The sequence below is a fragment of the Vulpes lagopus genome, chromosome 12 (assembly GCF_018345385.1).
Source record: "Vulpes lagopus strain Blue_001 chromosome 12, ASM1834538v1, whole genome shotgun sequence".
Classification (NCBI taxonomy): Eukaryota; Metazoa; Chordata; class Mammalia; order Carnivora; family Canidae; genus Vulpes; species Vulpes lagopus.
In genome coordinates, this window is record NC_054835.1 from 7,466,750 (window position 1) to 7,486,537 (window position 19,788).

Here is a 19,788-nt window from a genome sequence, read left to right on the forward strand (position 1 = left end):
TGGGGACCGGGGAAGAGTCCCACATCGGGCTCCCTGCAGGGAGCCTGCCTCTCTCTCTCTCTGTTTCTCATGAATAAATAAAAATCTTAAAAAAAAAAAAAAAAAGTAAAAATTAAATGAACTTGGCTAATCTATCAGCAATTTTCATAAGCATGTTCTTTTATGACTTCTTGGCAAAAAATGGTGAGAGGAGGAAACCAACTATTTAATTCACTATTGAAGATCTCCCTATAAATCCCTCTAGATTAGGGACAATTTGGGGGCTCAGTGGTTGACTGCCTTCGGCTCAGGGCGTGATCCCGGGGTCCTGGGATCGAGTCCCGCACTGGGACCTTGCCTCTCTCTCTGTGTCTCTCATGATTAAATAAAATCCTTAAAAAAAAAAAAAAATCCCACAGATTAGAAGCAAAAAGTTTCCACGCGGAATTAAAAGAAAAACGTTAAGACTCAGACTCTTGAGGTTGCACGAAACAGCATGAGGCAATATAACAGTCTTTAAACGTTTCCTTGTGATTGTCAGCCTGGAACAAACGACTTAAGTTCTCAGAGCCTCAGTTTGCTTACCTGTAAAGTGGGCATAACGATCATACCTACCTCCTACCTCACCAGATTGTTCCAAGGATCAAATACAACAATGCACGCAAAAGGACTCGAATAAATCCTATTCCTGCAACCATGTCGTCTGACATTTTAGTGTGAGGTGCCTCAACAAAACCAAGGGACCTATGACAAGCCAGGAACTCGGTATTTTCCACCGACTTAAGGCCGCTCGCTCTTGAAACCAGTCGGCTCATCCGCCGGGCACGGTGCTGTAGCCACAGCGCAAGACTTCCCTCCCGCAGAAAACCCAGATCTCTCTGCGGTCGCTTGCAAAACTCCTCCCGGCGGATGTGAGGCCCCGCGAGGGTAGCGGCGGGGGGGTGGGGGTGGGGGTGGGGGTGGAGGGTGTCGGGGCCCGCGACTGTCGCCATGGCAACCGCCACAGATTTCTCAACCCCCTCCCCCGGCGAGGCTCCACCTCTTCCGGCCACACCAAAAGTCTGCACCGGAGAGACTAAACTGAACGGCCCAAGGTGGCCACTCTCGGCCCCTCGGCAACTTTCCGGGCCTCAGGCCCCAGAAGCACCGCAGGCCCCACGCTGCCCGCCGCTGACCTCCTCTTCCAGGCACTTCCGGGAGCCGCCGCCCTTTGCCCCCGGAAGTGGGCGGGAGGGGAAGCGGCTGGTGATGCTGGAACAAATATGGCCGTCCCGGCGCCGGTCGGGCCTTCGGGCTCCCGCCGTCCTTCGCTGGCCGCCGGCCTCCAGCTGCTCCCGCTACTGGGGCTACTGCAGCTGCTGGCCCAGCCTGGCTTGGGCCGCGTCCACCACCTGGCGCTCAAGGTAGGGCCGGCCAGGGCTAGGCAGGACCGGGCAGGGCCGGGCGCGGGGCGGAGGCCGAGGCCGCTTTCCCGGGCTGAGGACAACTTTGCCCCACGGTGGTGGGTCTCTGAGCGGTTGCCCCCAGCCCTAGCCCCCGGCGCGGCCTCTCTCTGTGAGCGGGGTTTTGGGAACTGTGGAAATGGCCGGGTCCTCGGGCCGCCTGGAAGGGGCAGGAAGATTGGAGCCGAGCTCAGAGGGGAGGGGGCTGCACAGCGGCCTTAACCTCAAGGGTTGGGGTGGGGGGAGCGCTTGGAGTCCCTGCTGGCTTCCCTCGGTTCCTAGCAGAGAGCCTCCAGCTCTTCCCTCTGCACCTCTAACTCTTAACCCCACTTCACTTGTCCACGGTGTCCACTCTTCCACCCTCTTGTGCTCCTTGAAGGTACGCGAAACCTCAGCCTCAGTTTCCCGGTTCGGCTTAGTGCGCTGTCTGGACTGATGAAAGTGGGAATCTTCAGAAGGAATTTCAAGTCTTGTCTTTTTTTTTTTTAAGGAATTTCAAATATTGCTTGAAATACACGACCGAGAATTTAAAACCTGCATCAAAAATGTGTTTCTAATTAGAGGGCCTGCCCTTTTCTCCCTCGTTCCTGTCATTGTTTAGGGAAGAGATTTATGATAGGCCTCGAATGACCCCTTGAATCTTACTTTATAACTCACAGCTAACAGTCGTCTGAGGCTAGAACGTGCCTCCAGACAGTTCATCAGGTTAATATATTTGGGGAGTAGAAACATAAGTCGTTATGACCCAAAGCCCTCTACATGTTTTTCATAATGTACAATTTTCTAAGAAGTTGCGGGATTATAGGAAGTTCGTCTTATTAAAACACATTAACAGGGATCCCTGGGTGGCGCAGCGGTTTGGCGCCTGCCTTTGGCCCAGGGCGCGATCCTGGAGACCGGGGATCGAATCCCACGTCGGGCTCCCGGTGCATGGAGCCTGCTTCTCCCTCTGCCTGTGTCTCTGCCTCTCTCTCTCTCTCTGTGTGTGACTATCATAAATAAATAAAAACTAAAAAAAAAATTCTTTAAAAAAAAAAACATTAACAGACCACGAAGTGTTGTATTTTGTGAAGGTAGAGTTTAAAGAATATAAAATGCAAATTAAAAAGCCTGGCCAGACCCATGCACCAACCTTTGGTTATCAGCTTTTGTTGTTTATAAGTAAAAATTATCCTAATTAAAATGATTCTTAAGTAAATGGCTCCTTTTGAGAATCTGTCAAAATCTATAGAACCTCTCCCCAGAGAAGTGCAGGTAGAAATGTAGACAAAGCATTCTTGTGGAATTTCTGGGACTTTTTGATCCTGCTGAAGTTTATCCCTAGGTCCTCGTCCAACTTAAGAACTCCAGATCTTCAGAGTGCTTTCATTTTATAGGTTGGGATCCTTAGATTAAGTAGTGTTAACTGAGTTCATACAGGTTATAAATTAGAGATGAAGCTAGTAATTGAACACACTGGACCATGTCCCTTGGTTCCCAGTCCAATGTTCTTTGTATATTTCTAGAAATAAAATGTCAGCATCATTGGGTAAATACTGATAGTGTTGGTAGAGATGAAAACATGTACGAACCTCAGTGGCAGAAGCAAACTACTTGGTGTAGTTCTGGTAATCGATTTCTTCCTGTTGTGCTAAATTACTTAATGTTTTTCATCTGTGTACATGTTTCATAAGTATTGTGGTAGTCATTGCAAAATAATACCGTAGTGGTTTCTTTTCTCATTAAATAAATATTCTGACTTCTTCCCTAAGGAAACAAATCACCTGAAGGGAGCCTATCAGAGCAGCAACATTAGATTGTCGTGTTTTGCTGGAGACTGGGAGAAATAGGAGACTTGATCAGGTTGTACACCTAGACTGACAGAAGTAACATGAAGAAGTCACTAAGTACCATAAATATGTGTAGATCTGTTTAAAACCTTTTTATCATGGAGAATTTCAAACAGATACCAGTAGTAGACAGAATGAACTCCCATGTACCTGTCACCCAGCCTGAATAACCATTATTAACCAGGGGCTGGTTCTGCACCATCCCCACACACAATACTTCTGTCTTCACGTTCTTTGTTTTTTATAATTAAAAGTGAATCTTTTCGTTTTTTTATTCACTCTTCTTGTTCCATACTACACTTTTCTTTCTTTTTTAATCTCTCCGCACGTGGGGCTTGAACTCACGACCCCAAAAATCAAGAGTTGTGTCGCACACTCTACTGATTGAACCAGTTAGACACTCCCCCATACTATACTTTTCATCATCCTTCTGGTTTTCCCAATCTTCTCAAATTCCTTTTTTTTTTTTTTTTTTAAGTAGGCCCCATGCCCAGCATCAAGCCCAACTTGGAGCTTGAACTCACGACCATTCCATACCTTTTTAAGACTACCTTACTGAGGTACAGTTTACATTTCATAAAATAAATCCTTTTTAAGTATACAGCTCAGTGATTGATAGTAAATTTGCTGAGTTGTGCAACTATCACCGCAATCCAGCCATAGAACATTTTCATCACCACCAAAAGATCCCTTGTGCTGATTTGCAGTTAATTCCCATTCCCTTCCCCAGCCCCAGGCAACCTGTAATCTCCTTTCTGACTCTATAGATTGCCCTTTCTGGATATTTCATATAAATGGAATCACACAATATAAGGTCTTTTGTCTATAGCTTTTACTTAAATTTTTGAGGTTCATCCATGTGTACCATGTCTTCATAATTCATTCCTTTTTTATGGTTGAATATTATTCCATTGTATGGATAGACCACATCTTTTCTTGATTCACCAGTTGATGACATTTGAGTTTTTTCATTTTTTGGCCATTGTGAATAATACTGCTACAAACATTCACATGTGTGTTTTTGTGTAGACATGTGTTCTCTAGTTTAGCCTGTTTGTCTGTCCTTTAATTGTTAATTGGATCCAGAGGCTTGATCATGTTCAGAATTGATTCTTTCGGCAAGACCACTTCATAGTTAGTGCGGTGTTCCTCCATTGAGAGATGTGCTGATCGTCTTTTTGTCGCGTTTGCCCTGTTGATGTCCAATGCTTACATCTCTGTTTGTTAGTGTCTTTAGCCTTTCCAAGCTGCTACAACAGAATACCACAGATTGGGCAGCTAATAAACAGCATAAATTGATTTCTCAGACTTCTAGAGGCTGAGAAGTCCAAGATCAAGGTGCTGGCTTTGTGGAGGGCCCTCTTCGTGGTTCATAGCTGGTGTCTACTTTCTGTGCCCTTATGGTAGTTGTGGTGAAGGATCTCTGTGGGGTCTTTCTTATAAGAGCACTAATTCCATTCATGAAGGCTCAGGCCTTATGACATAAATACCTCCCAGAGATCCCTACCTCCTAATAGCATCATCTTTGGGGATTAGGATTTCAACATGAATTTTGGGGGAATACAAACATTCAGATCATAGCAGTTAGGCATTTGATCCTTAATTGTGCTGTTTGCTGTCAAAGTATAGCACTGTCTTGATTAAAGTTATATGTTTTATCTTACAGTAGATTTTGTTATGTTTCTCAAATATGACACATGAGACAAAGGAAAAGTGTGTAAAGTAGAAACAAGTATTATTTCTTACACACTCATCTGCTCAGGAAAAATAGATAGTTTATATTAGTTATGATCCCTACCCAAATGTCATGCAGGCATGGAGGTTTCAGACCAGCAAAGAAAACAGATATGGCCCTCCATATTCTGAGTATAGACTTCCCTCTGTTGATGGGAATTTTTCTCAGTATCTTAATACTTAATGACTTCAGAAACTTAAAATATGGAATGTAACATAGCTTTTTCTGGATGATGGGTGGTTTCCATTCATTTATTCACTGAGTGTTTATTTTCTGATTCCTAACTTTGAATAAATGGTGTGTTTAAATGATCACTGATGTTGTTCTACTTTATTTATTTATTTATTTATTTTTTTGGAGAGAGGGAGTGCTTGCATGAGTGGGGTGGGAAAGTGCAGAGGGAGAGAGGGAAAGAGAGAATCCTAAACAGGCTCCACACCCAGCGTGGAGCCCCGTGCAGGGCTTAATCTCACAACTCTGAGATCATAACCTAAAAAGCTGAAATGAAGACCCATTCAACTGACTGAGCCAACCAGGCACCCCACTGATGTTATTTTATTTTATTTATTATTATTATTATTATTAAAGATTTTATTTATTTATTCATGAGACACACACACACACACACACACACACACACACACACACAGGCAGAGACACAGGCAGAGGGAGAAGCAGGCTCCATGCAGGGATCTCCAGGATCAGGCCCTGGGCTGAAGGTGGCGCTAAACTGCTGAGCCACCCGGGCTGCCCTTATTAGTATTTTTTAAAGATTTTATTAATTTATTCATAAGAGACAGAGAGAGAGAGAGAGAGAGAGAGGTAGAGACAGGTAGAGGGAGAAGCAGGCTCCATGCAGGGAGCCAGACGTGGGACTCGATCCCAGGTCTCCAGGATCACGCCCTGGGCCAAAGGCATCACTAAACCACTGAGCCACCCTGGCTGCCTTGATGTTATTTTAATAGTCATTTTTAGATTCTTACTAATGGGATAAAAAGGGATAATCTGAGTTTTATGTTAGAGTTTGTCTGAATATAGTTTTTACATGTGAACTTTTATTTACAAATACAAAATATTTTGATTACTGATAATTTTAGCTTTCAGGTAGCTGCTGCATATGAGATGGTAGCAAGAGAGTGTTTTGCTAAACTTTGAGTGCTTTGGTTTAATTTGGACGTTTCTTGGGCTGAGTACATAATTTTATGGTAGTCATCCACAAATTATAAACCATAGTCATAAATCAAAACTTTATACCAGCAGTTTAATATCATTTAGGAAATTGCATGACTTTGGAATAGACAGATGTCAGTTGGAATCCTGACTTCCTTCCAAATAATGCTATAATTTTTAGAGTAGTCACATAAGACATCCTCTACACCAATGGGATCTAGATCAGAAGGTGTTAAGTGAAAAGGTGGATTAAAGCAGAAAGTTGCACAAAGAGTATGTACCTGAAATGTGTGTTTTTTTTTAAGATTTATTTATTTATTCATGATAGATAGACAGACAGACAGACAGACACACACACACACACAGGCAGAGGGAGAAGCAGGCTCCATGCCAGGAGCCCGACACGGGACTCGATCCCGGGACTCCAGGATCATGCCCTGGGCCAAAGGCTGGCGCAAAACCATGGAGCCACCCAGGGATCCCCTGAAATGTTTTGTTTTGGCTTAAAACCTGTGTGTGTGTGTGTGTGTGTGTGTGTGTGTGTGTGTGTACATTGACTAACACGAATGATTTTAAGCTTACTAGATGATTTTGCAACATATGCCTTCTCTGGTCTTATTCAGCAGATACTCATCATACCTGTGTCTTTTTTTTTTTTTTTTTTTATTCATGAGAGACACACAGAGAGAGAGAGGCAGAGACACAGGCAGAGGGAGAAGCAGGCTCCATGCAGGAAGCCCGACATGGGTCTCGATCCTGGGACTCCAGGATCACACCCTGGGCCAGGTGCTAAACCGCTGAGCCACCCAGGGATCCCTCATCAGGTGTCTTATATGCTGAGCAGGCACTCCTCTAAACACAGGCTGTGTCAGTGAACAGGGCCGAGACCTTGTACACATGGAGCTTTCATTTTAGAGGTAATGGACAGTAAGTTCTGAAACACATGAACGCATAAGTAGTCTAAGATTGGGATGAATTGAAAAGGAAATAAAGCAGTATCAGGGTAAAGAGTGATGGAGTTGGAAGCCATTCTTGATGGGTTTCTGAGAGGGCCTCTCTGAAGAGATTGTATTTGAGCAGAAACTTAAAGAATGAGGCAAGCATTTGAGGGTCTAGGGGAGAGAATTGCAGGCAGAGGAAACAAAAGTGCAAAGGCCCCGAGTAGGACATTCTTCATTTCATTTGTCTTGGAAACTAGGGGGAGACCTGTGTGGCTGGAGCAGAGTGGTCAGGGGTAGAGTGGAAGGCAAGAGGGGAAGATAAGGAGGTACACATGAGCCCAGGCCTGAGATATGTGTATTGTATTTTGTGCAAGGAGGAACATGCCTTGGTTTTTGGCATAAGGGAGAAGTTCCGTGAAAAAGGGACATTAAAACTGAGACCTGGGAAGTGAATAAGAATATGCCAGAGAGGGACACCTGGCTCAGTGATTGAGCATCTGCCTTTTGCTCAGGGTGTGATCCCGGGGTCCTGGGATCAAATCTCACATCAGGCTCCTTCTCCCTCTGCCTATGTCTCTCTCTTTCTCTGTGTCTCTCATGAATAAATGAATAAAATATTAAAAAAAAAAAGAATATGCCAGGGTGAGGGGGAGTGTGGTTAGAGTGTGAGTAGAAGAGAAAGCATTAGATACCAGTGTTCAGGTGCTACTCTGATCCTCAGTTCCCTCATTTGTAAAATAGGGATGATGCTTGTTCTCTCACAAGGTAGTTATAAGACTTAGGTATAATTTATGTAAAAACATAGTATTGAAAAAAAAAAAAAACATAGTATTGAGTAGTAGAACAAACTAAATAGTAGTTCATTCCTTCAACATTTATTAAATGGCTACTATGTGCTAGGCACTAGAAATGCAAAAGTGAGACAGGCACAGAAATAGGTAGTTGGGGCAGCCCTGGTGGCTCAGCAGTTTAGCGCCGCCTTCTGCCCAGACTGTGATCCTGGGGATCCAGGATCAAGTCCCACGTCGGGCTACCCGCATGGAGCCTGCGTCTCCCTGTGCCTCTGCCTCTCTCTCTGTGTGTGTCTTTCATGATTAAATAAATAAAATCTTTAAAAAAAGAAAAAAAAAAAAGAATTAGTGCTGGGCAGCCCATGTGGCTCAGCGGTTTAGCTCCTGCCTTCAGCCCAGGGCGTGATCCTGGAGTCCCGGATCGAGTCCCACGTCAGGCTCCCTGCATGGAGCCTGCTTCTCCCTCTGCCTGTGTCTCTGCCTCTCTCTCTCTCTCTCTCTCTCTCTCTCTCTCTGTCTCTCATGAATAAATAAATAAATAAAAAATTTAAAAATGTATATCTTTTTAAAAAAAGAAAGAAATAGGTAGTTGTATTTTGGGGGCATTTTTTGTTGTTTGTTTTCTAAGTAAACTCGATGCCCAACATGGGGCTGGTACTCACAACCCCAAGATCAAGAGTCCCATGCTCTACCGACTGAGCCAACCAGACAACCCTCTTTTGCATATTTTTAATTGGATTTTTTTTATTATTATTGAGTTTTGACAGTTCTTTATATGTTGTAGATACTAGTTCTTTGTCAAATATGTGCTTTGTGCCCTGGAAACTAGGAGTTTTGATACAGCATGGTGTCTTTAACAGTCATGCCCTGGGACTGTGGGAGCACAGAATTCAGAACCTTTTCTGAGAGCTTAAGACAAGATTTCCTGTAGGAGGTAACATACTTGTTAAACCTCAAGAGTTTACATGTTAGGAAAAGGAATTAGCTAAGAGAAGCATGTGGAAAGAGATCATCCAGAGTGGACAGCTTCATGAGCATGGCGGCAAGAAATAGTCTACTGTCATGGTGTTGGTGTACAAAGTGAAGCGCAGAGGAGAAGAAATACGTAGAGGTAGGCCATGATAGCATGTAAAGGCACTTTTGAGTCTGTAGCATTCAGGGAGCCACTGTAGTTTTTTTAGTTTGGCAGTGACTGATTTTACATTTCATTTCATTTTATTTTATTTTTTTAAGAGAGAGAGAATGTGAGAGTGGGGAGAAGGAGAGAGAGAATCCGAAGCAGGCTCCATGGTCAGTGCAGAGCCAGCATGGGGCTTATTCTCATGACCCTGAGATCATGACCTGAGCCGAAATCAAGAGTCAGACACTTACCCAGAGGAGCTGCCCAGGCACCCCTGAGTTTACATTTTAGATAGGTTTCTGTGGACGCTTGATCAGGGGGACAGGACTGGAAGCAAGGGATGAGCCAGTTATAGGTGGAGTCTGGGTGCAAGATTAGGGCCTAAAGTAGGGCACTGTGGAGGTGGGGGGAGAGAAGAGGGTATAGACCACTAGCTGTTTTTGTTTTGTTTTTTTAAGATTTTATTTTTAAGTAATTTCTACCCCCCAACATAAGGCTTGAATTTACAACCCTGAGATTAAGAGTCATGCTCCACTGACTGAGCCAGCCAGGTACCCTGACCACTAGCTCTTTAGAATGTTAATAATGGACAGATGTAGAGGTGAAGGAAGGGGGTAGCATCCAGGTTGCTGGCAGAGGTTGTAAAGGTGGATGCTGGTGCCACCACCTAGCAGACTATAGGAGGAAGACCAGGTAATACTGTTAACGTGACTTCAGATTTGGTAAGGGAATGCAGGAGCAAGATGCATATCTATCCCCAGACTGTAAACATATGTTCCCACTCCCACTCACATTCGTGGTGAAAGGATTAAGTTTGGGGAGATGATTATCGAACTAGCATTTTTGCGGGATATGAAGGGCAGTTCATGTGTTATTACCCATTATCAAAGCTGAATTACTCCTTTTCCTCCTATTAAACCAACAGAGTGAAGCACTGTAGCTTCGCTTGAGCACATGCTGCTCTTTAGTTAATTGGTATGGCCAGAAGACAGCAGGTTTCCATTTTGTTTGGGCTTGAATAAATGAACATATGGATTGATCTGGATCTTCTTCATTTTTCATAACCTTTCCTACCTTTGATGCACCGAAGTGGGATAGTTGATAGAACTTTGAAGGATATTTTAATACCAGTACTGGCCATTTGATCTAGAAAGAACTCCTGAGTGAACCTCAGTGTTCACTTTATTTATTTATTTGTTAAAAAAAATATTTTATTTACTTATTTGAGAGAGAGAGAGAGAGAGAGAACGCCAGAGAGATTAATCACAGAAGGACAGGGAGAGGGAGAACCGGACTCACTGCTGAGCAAAGAGCCCAATGCAGGGCTTGATCCCAGGACCCTGGATCATGACCTGAGCCAAAGGTAGAGATGCTTAACTGACTGAGCCACCCGGGTGTCCCTCAGTGTTCACTTTATTTATTTATTTATTTATTTTTTTGTCAGTGTTCACTTTAAATGGTTCCTTACATAGACCTTTCAGGGTTTCATCTCTTTTAAGTACAACTATGTATCAAGCATCCAGTCTTCAGCATATGTGTATATAAGCACATAACAGGCCTTTTTTAAATGACTACCTTTTGGTGGCATATATGCCAATTTGCTTTCTTCTAAGAATAGTGCAGAAGAATCAAATATTTGATCACTAGAGTTTCTTAACAAAACAACCCTAGAAAATTCTAGTGATTGTTTTGTCTTTTTTCCATGTTTATTGCCCCTGCCCCTTCCACTAATGCTATTACACATTTTTGTTTCTTCTTTTTCTTTTTTTTCTCTCTCTTAGCGCACCCTCACATGTAGTTTACTACTTTTTTAACTAGTAGGAAAAATGTTGGGGTAAAAAAATATTGTCTGGACTAGCGAGTAGGTTTTCTTTTCCTTCAAGCTCTATTTTTTTTTTAATAGATAACTGATTTTTTATTTTTATTTTTTTTTAAATACAATTTGCAATTTATTTTTTTTTAAATTTATTTTTTATTTTACGATAGTCACAGAGAGAGAGAGACAGAGGCAGAGACATAGGCAGAGGGAGAAGCAGGCTCCATGCACCGGGAGCCCGACGTGGGATTCGATCCTGGGTCTCCAGGATCGCGCCCTGGGCCAAAGGCAGGCGCCAAACCGCTGCGCCACCCAGGGATCCCGATAACTGATTTTTTTAAAAAAAATTTTTATTAGAGTTCGATTTGCCAACGTAGAGCATATTACCCAGTGCTCATCCCGTCAAGTGCCCCCCTCCGTGCCCGTCACCCAGTCACCCCAACCCCCCGCCCACCTCCCTTTCCACTACCCCTTGTTCGTTTACCAGAGTTAGGTGTCTCTCATGTTCTGTCACCCTCTCTGATATTTCCCACTCATTTTCTCTCCTTTCCCCTTTATTCCCTTTCACTAATTTTTGTATTCCCCAAATGAATGAGACCATATAAATGTTGGTCCTTCTCCGATCGACTTATTTCACTCAGCATAGTACCCTCCAGTTCCATCCACGTTGAAGCAAATGGTGGGTATTTGTCATTTCTAATGGCTGAGTAATATTCCATTGTATACATAGACCACATCTTTATCCATTCATCTTTCAATGGACACTGAGGCTCCTTCCACAGTTTGGCTATTGTGGACATTGCTGCTAGAAACATCGGGGTGCAGGTGTCCTGCCGTTTCACTGCATCTGTATCTTTGGGGTAAATCCCCAGCAGTGCAATTGCTATTTTTAACTCTTTGAGGAACCTCCACACAGTTTTCCAGAGTGGCTGTACCAGTTCACATTCCCACCAACAGTGCAAGTGCAAGAGGGTTCCCCTTTCTCCACATCCTCTCCAACATTTCTTGTTTCTTGTCTTGTGAATTTTCCCCATTCTCACTGGTGTGAGGTGGTATCTCATTGTGGTTTTGATTTGTATTTCCCTGATGGCAGGTGATGCGGAGCATTTTCTCATGTGCTTGTTGGTCATGTGTATGTCTTCCTCTGTGAAATTTCTGTTCATGTCTTTTGCCCATTTCATGATTGGATTGTTTGTTTCTTTGCTGTTTAGTTTAATACGTTCTTTATAGATCTTGGATACTAGCCCTTTATCGATAGGTCATTTCCAGGTATCTTCTCCCATTCTGTAGGTTGTCTTTCAACAGTTATAGTTGACTGTTAGTTTTGCTGTGCAGAAGCTTTTTATCTTGATTAAGTCCCAATAATTCATTTTTGCTTTTGTTTCCCTTGCCTTCATAGATGTATCTTGCAAGAAGTTGCTGTGGCCAAGTTCAAAAAGAGTGTTGCCTGTGTTCTCCTCTAGGATTTTGATGGATTCTTGTCTCACATTTAGATCTTTTGTCCATTTTGAGTTTATCTTTGCTTCACCTCTGTAGTTGAAGGATAACATATGAGCTGGGTAATTAAGATCTAAAACACTTCAGTGTGAGTGATTAGGAGGATGGGTATGTGTGTGTATGTATGTATACACACACACACACTGCATTGACTAGTGTCCCTCCAAAATTAATATCTACCTGGGACCTCAGAATTTAGCCTTATTTGGAAATAGAGTGTTTGCAGAAGTAAGTAGTTAAGATTAGGTCATACTGGATTGGAATGGGCCCTACTTCCAATATACTGGTGTCCTTATAAGAGACACACAGAGAGAAGGAAGGCCATGAGAAGACAGAAGCAGAGATTGGGGTAAGGCATCTGCATATCAAGAAGATCCAAGCATTGCCAGTAGCCACCAGAAGCTCAGAGGACAAGGGAGGATTTTTCCTTAGAGCCTTTACAGGGAGGACAGCCATGCCTACACCTTGACTTTGAACTTCTAGCCTCCAGAACTGTAAGAGTATAAATTTCTGCTGTTTTAAGCCACTCAGTCTGTGGGCATTGGGACAGCAGCCCTTGGAAACGAATGCAATATGTAATAACCTCATTTCAAAGCTCTACCTTCTGGGACACCTGGGTGGCTCAGAGGTTGAGCATCTGCCTTCGGCTCAGGGCATGATCCCGGGGTCCCAGGATCGAGTCCCATATCAGGATCCCCACAAGGAGCCTGCTTCTCCTTCTGCCTATGTCTCTGTTGCACTCTGTGTCTCTCTCATGAATAAATAAAACCTTAAAAAAAAAAACAAAGCTCTGCCTTCATAGCAATATGTTATCACTTTGTTTTTGAGTAATGACTTTTTTTTGTATATTCTTTTATTGGGGTTTGATTTGCCAACATATAGTATAACACCCAGTGCTTATCCCATCAGGTGTCCCCCTCAGTGCCCATCAACCAGTCACTTTATCCCCCTGCCCACCTCCCCTTCCACTACCCCTTGTTCGTTTCCCAGAGTTAGGAGAGTAATGACTTTTAGAGAACATCTTTAGCAATTTGATGTTGTGATGATCGTAAGTAGATAAATCAAGTCCCTTTGCATGAATACTTGAAAACCACTACCACCTGATCAGGATCATACCAGCCTTATAATGGTGGATCTTCCTTAAACCAGTGGTTTGGTTTGTGAGCCCTCCACCCCCCAAAACAAAGTATCTGAAAAGTTTTGGGAAATGAAATCCTTTTTTTTTTTTTAATTAATTTATTTATGATAGACACAGAGAGAGAGAGAGAGAGAGAGAGAGAGGCAGAGACACAGGCAGAGGGAGAAGCAGGCTCCACGCCGGGAGCCTGATGTGGGACTCGATCCGGGGTCTCCAGGATCGTGCCCTGGGCCAAAGGCAGGCGCCAAACTGCTGAGCCACCCAGGGGTCCCCAAGTTTTGGGAAATGAAGAGAATCTTCCTTATCCATGCTTTGCCTCCTCTTAGGGTCATGGACCATTAGCTGATCCATCTTGGTAAACCTCATACCCTTCCTAGGCAGCTTCCAAAACTGGTCATTATGTAAGGTAAATGTGGTTAGCTTTGTCCAGAGTATTGATCAGGGTAGTGTAGAAAAGGATGCAGGGACGCTTGGGTGGCTCAGTTAAACATTTGACTCTTGATTTCGGCTCTGGTTATGGTCTCAGGGTTGTAAGATCAAACCCCATGTCAGGCTCAGTGCTAAGAAATGGAGCCTTTTTAAGATTTTCTCTTTCTCTCCCTCTGCCCCTGTCCCTTTCTCCCTCTCTGAAAAAGGAAAAGGGTACAGTGTGCTCCTGCAACAGCATAAGGTCAAATCCCATATCTGGGCCTTGGGAGCATGGAAGACGACTTGGTCAAGGCAGCCAGCAGTTCATCCAAGGCAACGCAGAGCGAGACAGGAAGTGAGCTGGGTGAATGGGACACTGAGGTAGATGCTGTTGGTACATTCAGTGTTGTTTTAAATCTTTCATCCCTGCTGCCAGAATTGTGGTATGTGAGGTTGCTGTGTGCAGAGTGGAGACCACTGGTCCAGGGACAGGTGTTCTGGGCTCACTTGGAAATGAGGTGTCCTGTAGAATATGTTTTAAGTGGTGGTAATAGCTACTTGTTTATTAAAGTATCCAGTATAAGGTAGATATTGTGCTAAAATATTGGATATTTTTATTCGTTAACTCTTTGTCAGCTCTTTGAAATAAATGTTATCCCTACTTTATGAATTAGGGAAACAGAGCTTGGGTTACAGAAGTGGGAGTGACAGCATTTGAGCACAGGATCAGGGCTTACCACTTGCACTGGGCAAGCAGCCCTCACTTGACTGTTACCAACGAGAGCCCTGATTGCCAGGACCCCAGACTTCTGTGTTTTGCATTTTCTTTCAGCTTCTAGTTTTTCTCTCATATGCTTAGCTGTCAGAATTTTGCCTTATTGAGTAAATCTGACCTCATTCCTTTTATAAGTTGCTGTCTAAATACAGTGAGCTAAGAATTTGATTATTAAGCTTCATGAGGGAGTGTCTCCTATCATCAATAGTAGGCAGGCAGTGAATGGTAGATGGTAGTATTCTTGCTTTTCTCTGTTGTAGAGAAACTTGATTGTGGGTGCCTTTTGCTGAGAGACAGGTTTGCTTACCTTTCGGATCTGATGTTTTATTTATTTATTTATTTATTTATTTATTTATTTATTTATTGATGTTTGTTTTAATTAGAGGTCACAGGCTTAGATGCTATTAGAAACTAGGTAGATACAATGTGTGAGCTGGCTTCAGGAGACCCCAGGGAGCATGGCCAGCTGAGGAGCACATGTTTCTTCTGTAGGCGGCTGCTGCTGCTCCAATTTTGCTGCATTGGAATGTGGCCTAGACATACTGGATCTTGTGGTTCTTTTTGTTGTTGTTGTTCCTTCAAGAAACGTTAGAAATTCTGGCTTTTATATGCTATTAGCTAGCAACTAATTAAAATTTTTAAAAAATGTTGGCCAAATATAACACATTTACAGGCCATACTATCTGTGGACTGCCAGTTGGTGAGCTGTTTATTTTTATTTTATTTTATTTGTTTTATTTTTATTATATTTATGATAGTCATACAGAGAGAGAGAGAGAGGCAGAGACATAGGCAGAGGGAGAAGCAGGCTCCATGCACGGGGACCCTGACGTGGGATTCGATCCCGGGTCTCCAGGATCGCGCCCTGGGTCAAAGGCAGGCACCAAACCGCTGCGCCACCCAGGGATCCTGGTGAGCTGTTTAAAATGAAGTCACCAGGTAGGTGACCTTCAGCTAGCTCAGTTAAGTGTTACTGTATTTATTCTTTAAAGTTCAGTTTATGAGAAAAACAAATTGAAGTATCATTACTCCACTTGTGTTTATATTTGAAAGCAACTTTAATGTGAAATTTTGGGAAAATTAAAGAAAAGTATTCCTCATATTCTGATATTTAATCAGGGGAACAGAATTTTTCATGCAAAACAACTATTGTTAAATGAGGAGAAAAGAAGAAAATACACCAGAATAGTAATTGTCTTTAGGGGTTATGAGTGTTTTACCTTTTTTTGTTTTGTTTTTAAAGGTTTTATTTATTTATTTGACAGAGAACACAAGCAGGGGAGCTGCAGGCAGAGGCAGGGAGAAGCAGTCTCTTAGCTGAGCAGGGAGCCCTATGTGGGGCTCGATTCCAGTACTCTGGGATCATGACCTGAGAAGAAGGCAGACGCTTAACAGACTGAGCCACTAGGAGCCCCATATCAGTGTTTTTTCCTGTTTCATGTCCAGATCAGATCTTTCTTCTGGAGCTCTGGATAGTTAAATCCATCTGCCTATCCCAGCTTCTGCCCACTTGTCTTGTAATCACCTCTGCATGTTGGCAACCCACTTGTCCTTCCACTCCTTCATTCCCAAACTATATACTTTTCCTCCAGATGGTCTTTCCTTGGTAACTGGAATCACCAGCTACTCATTTTCTCAAGCCTGAAATCTCTCCATGACTGTCATCACTGAGTTCTGTGAATGTGTGTTCTAAGTAGCTCTCTCAGTCCATTCACTGCTCTCTCTTGTTCTCTTTTGTTTTGCTCTCACTGCTACCATTAGGTCAGGCCATCCTTCTACTTTATGGGCCAGTCTGATCTCCTAGCTGGTGTCCCAGCATTAGTCCAACTTCATATTTGTCTTGTAGCTGGAGTGAGCTGTCTAAAAACAAAATCCAGTCACCTCACTGCCCTTTTAAGCCATCAGGGACATCCTGTTCACCTTAGTGGGGAGCTCACATTCTTAGTGAGACAGCCAGTCTTTCTGTGAGTTCCTCTCCTTGCATTGCTGGTTCTTTCTTTAGTACCTCAGCTGGTAAGTGTACAGCTTGGTGAATTTTCTTATGATGGAACACACCCATGTAACCAGCACCCAGGTCAAGAAACAGGATCTTAAAAGCATTCCAGAAGCCCCCTGGCTCTCCCTTTTAGTCACCAAAAGTCCTGAAATAGCCAACACAAATCTAAACAGAAGAGAGGGCTTGTCTTACTTGATTTCAGATCATAAAGCCATATGATACTGTAGTGGGAGTGAAACAGATCAATGGGACAGAGTAGGAAGTGCAGATAGAGACTTAGATCTTAATGAGATATTGATACGTAATAGAGCTGACCTCACAGGACAGGTTGCTCTGAAATAGTCTTAGGACAACTGGCATTCCATATGGGAAGAAAAAAAGTAAATAGAGAACTACCTTACCCAAAAATATATTCCTAGGGACGCCTGGGTGGCTCAGCAGTTGAGCACCTGCCTTTGGCCCAGGACGTTATCCTGGAGTCCTGGGATCAGGTCCTGCATGGGTCTCCCTGCATGGAGCCTGCTTCTCTTTCTTCCTATGTGTCTGCCTCTCTTTCTGTGTTTCTCATGAATAAATAAATAAAATGTTTATTTATTTATTCATTCATACATACATACATACATACATGAGACCAAAACGTGGAAACAACTCAAACTTTTAGAATAATGTATTAGTGTTTTATGGCCTTGAATAGAGAAGGATATTTTTTTTAAAAAAAAAAAGGTTAAAAATACTATCAAGAATAAAGATTGATAGGCTTTGTCCTTCAAAATTGAAAAACACTTCTATGGCAAAAGATACTACCCAGTTAAAAAAAAGAACGAGAAAAGACTAGAAGTCAAAGATTGGGAGGCAGAATATATAAAGAACATAAAAAGAAATCCAAAAGGAAAATGAGCATAGGCCATAAAAAAGGCATTTTGCAAAAGAAAACCTCAAATGCCTAATAAACAGATAAGGTGCTCAAACTTATGAAATATCAGGAAATGCAGCTGAACTAGTGTCAGCATGGATTTCTCTCAAGAGTAGGCAAAATGGAATGTCTGACATCAAGGTTCAGTGAGGATGTAAGGAAACTTTCTATACTTTGGAGGTCCATTTAGCAATTTCTAGTAAACTGAAGAGTGCACACTCTGTATTCAGGATTTCCACATCTAGATGTATATACCCTTGATGTCCACACAAATATGCATAAGATTTGTACAGGGGTGTTCATAACAACCCTGTTACGACGTGAGTGGAAATTACCTGAATGTACATGGATGGGGAAGTGGATATACAGATCTTTCTTGACTCATAATCGAGTCCTGATAAACTCATTGTAAGTTGAAAATGTCACAGGTTGACTGCATTTAATACATCTAACCTACCAAACATCATAGCTTAGCTTGGCCTACCTTAAACTCCTAGAACACTTAACATTTCCTACATCTGGACAAAATCACCTTACACATAGTCTATTTTGTTATGAAGTGCTGAACATCTCATGTAGCGTGTTGAATACTGTACTCAAAGTGGCAAACAGAATGGTTGTCTGTGTAGGGGTTGGTTACCATTGTGATTGCAGGGATGCCTGAGAGCGACAGCTTGCTTCCACTGCCCAGCATCATGGGAGAGGATCATGTATACCTCTAGCCTGGGAAAAGAGCCAAATTCAAAAATTCGAAGTAACGGTTTCTGCTGAATGTGTATAGGCTAAAAAATTATAATTTGAACCATAAGTTGGAACTGTCCATATTGTGATGTACATGTGGTGGAATACAAGCAGGTAAAATGTGGAACTAGAGCATGCTAAATGTATCAACACAGGAAGGTCCTCAAAAAATATGTCTGAAAATGAAAGTTACAGAAGTATTCATACATCATGACACAGTTTATCCAAAGTTTTAGAACACACAATGATACTATATGATATTTATGGTTATGGATATATCTAGTAAAAGTATTTTTAAAAGAAAAAATAGGAAAGCACCTAACCAATTCATGAGTGAGAAGGGGTGTGGGAGATCAGGGTTCAATAGAGAGGTACAGAGGCGCTTAATTCTTTGTCACCAGTGTTTTATTTCTTCCCTCCTTCCCTTCCTGTGGATCTGAAGCAACTATAATATAGACATTTAGTAAGTTTGGAGAGTGGGTAAATGGATATGTGTTGTTACTCCTTTTACTTTTGTACAGCTGGGAGGATGGTGAGCCTCCTGAAGCCAGGGGCTGGCTTATCTGGCTGTCCATTTGATGCATGGTGCCCAACACATGGTAGGAGTTTGGCAGGTGTATGTTGAATGAAGGGTTGAATACATTTCTCTGTCCTAGTTTTTCCTCAAATGATCGCTTACTACTGGAAAAGGTATTGTTGCCATGTTTGTAAAAATAGAAATTCTCGGGGATCCCTGGGTGGCTGAGTGGTTTAGCGCCTGTCTTTGGCTCAGGGCGGGATCCTAGAGCCCCAGGATCGAGTCCCACGTCGGGCTCCCGGCATGGAGCCTGTCTCTCCTTCTGCCTGTGTCTCTGCCTCTCTCTCTCTCTCTCTCTCTCTCTCTCTCTATGTCTATCATAAATAAATAAAATATTTAAAAAAATTCTCTGAATCTGGGTAGTGGGCTTGTGAGTGCCCATTAACGTGACTAATCTTGTTATGGATGCCACCACATAGCAAGACTATATGTTGTGGCTCTGCTTATACCTTTTTAACTAACATATGTTTTTTACAATTTTATTATTTTTTTTTAGTAATCCCTGCACCCAACGTGGGGCTCAAACTCAGGACCCTGTGATCACGAGTTGCATGCTATATGGACTGAGCCAGCAAGGCACCTCTGTTGTTTATAATTTTTAAAAGTTACATTTGATTGTAAAAACTATTGTAAATCTCACTGTCAGAAGTCAAAAATGATTTTGTGAATATAATACTTCATTTTTAGAGGCAAAGCTGGTAGAAAACCAAAAAGTATTTTGATTGGGTAAGTATAAATGAGAACATGAGTTTCAATTACCTTTCATAAAGCATTTGAAAGAATGAAATAGTATTTAGTGTGTGAAAGGTGACTTTTTGCTGATCCAAAAGCCCGCCTAATAGAAGAGGGCCACAGGCATGTTGAAGGGTCCTTTGTGTTCCCTATTCCCTGGTTGGGTTGGTATGTCATTTTTCTACATA

At 42.6% G+C, this 19,788-nt stretch overlaps 1 protein-coding gene across 6 annotated transcripts in view; it reads left to right on the plus strand.

The window, feature by feature from the left end:
* The first annotated feature begins 476 nt into the window (after window positions 1-476).
* Window positions 477-19,788, plus strand: part of GPR107 (G protein-coupled receptor 107) — a 91,175-nt gene continuing 71,863 nt past the window's right edge. Inside the window, exon 1 of one of the 6 annotated variants that reach the window (XM_041724381.1) lies at window positions 477-1,382. In XM_041724381.1, the coding sequence (XP_041580315.1) occupies window positions 1,242-1,382 (141 nt within the window). In that variant the 5' untranslated portion in view covers window positions 477-1,241. The remainder of the gene's footprint in view (window positions 1,383-19,788) is intronic. The other 5 variants (XM_041724382.1, XM_041724383.1, XM_041724384.1 and 2 more) reach the window with 5 other exon arrangements.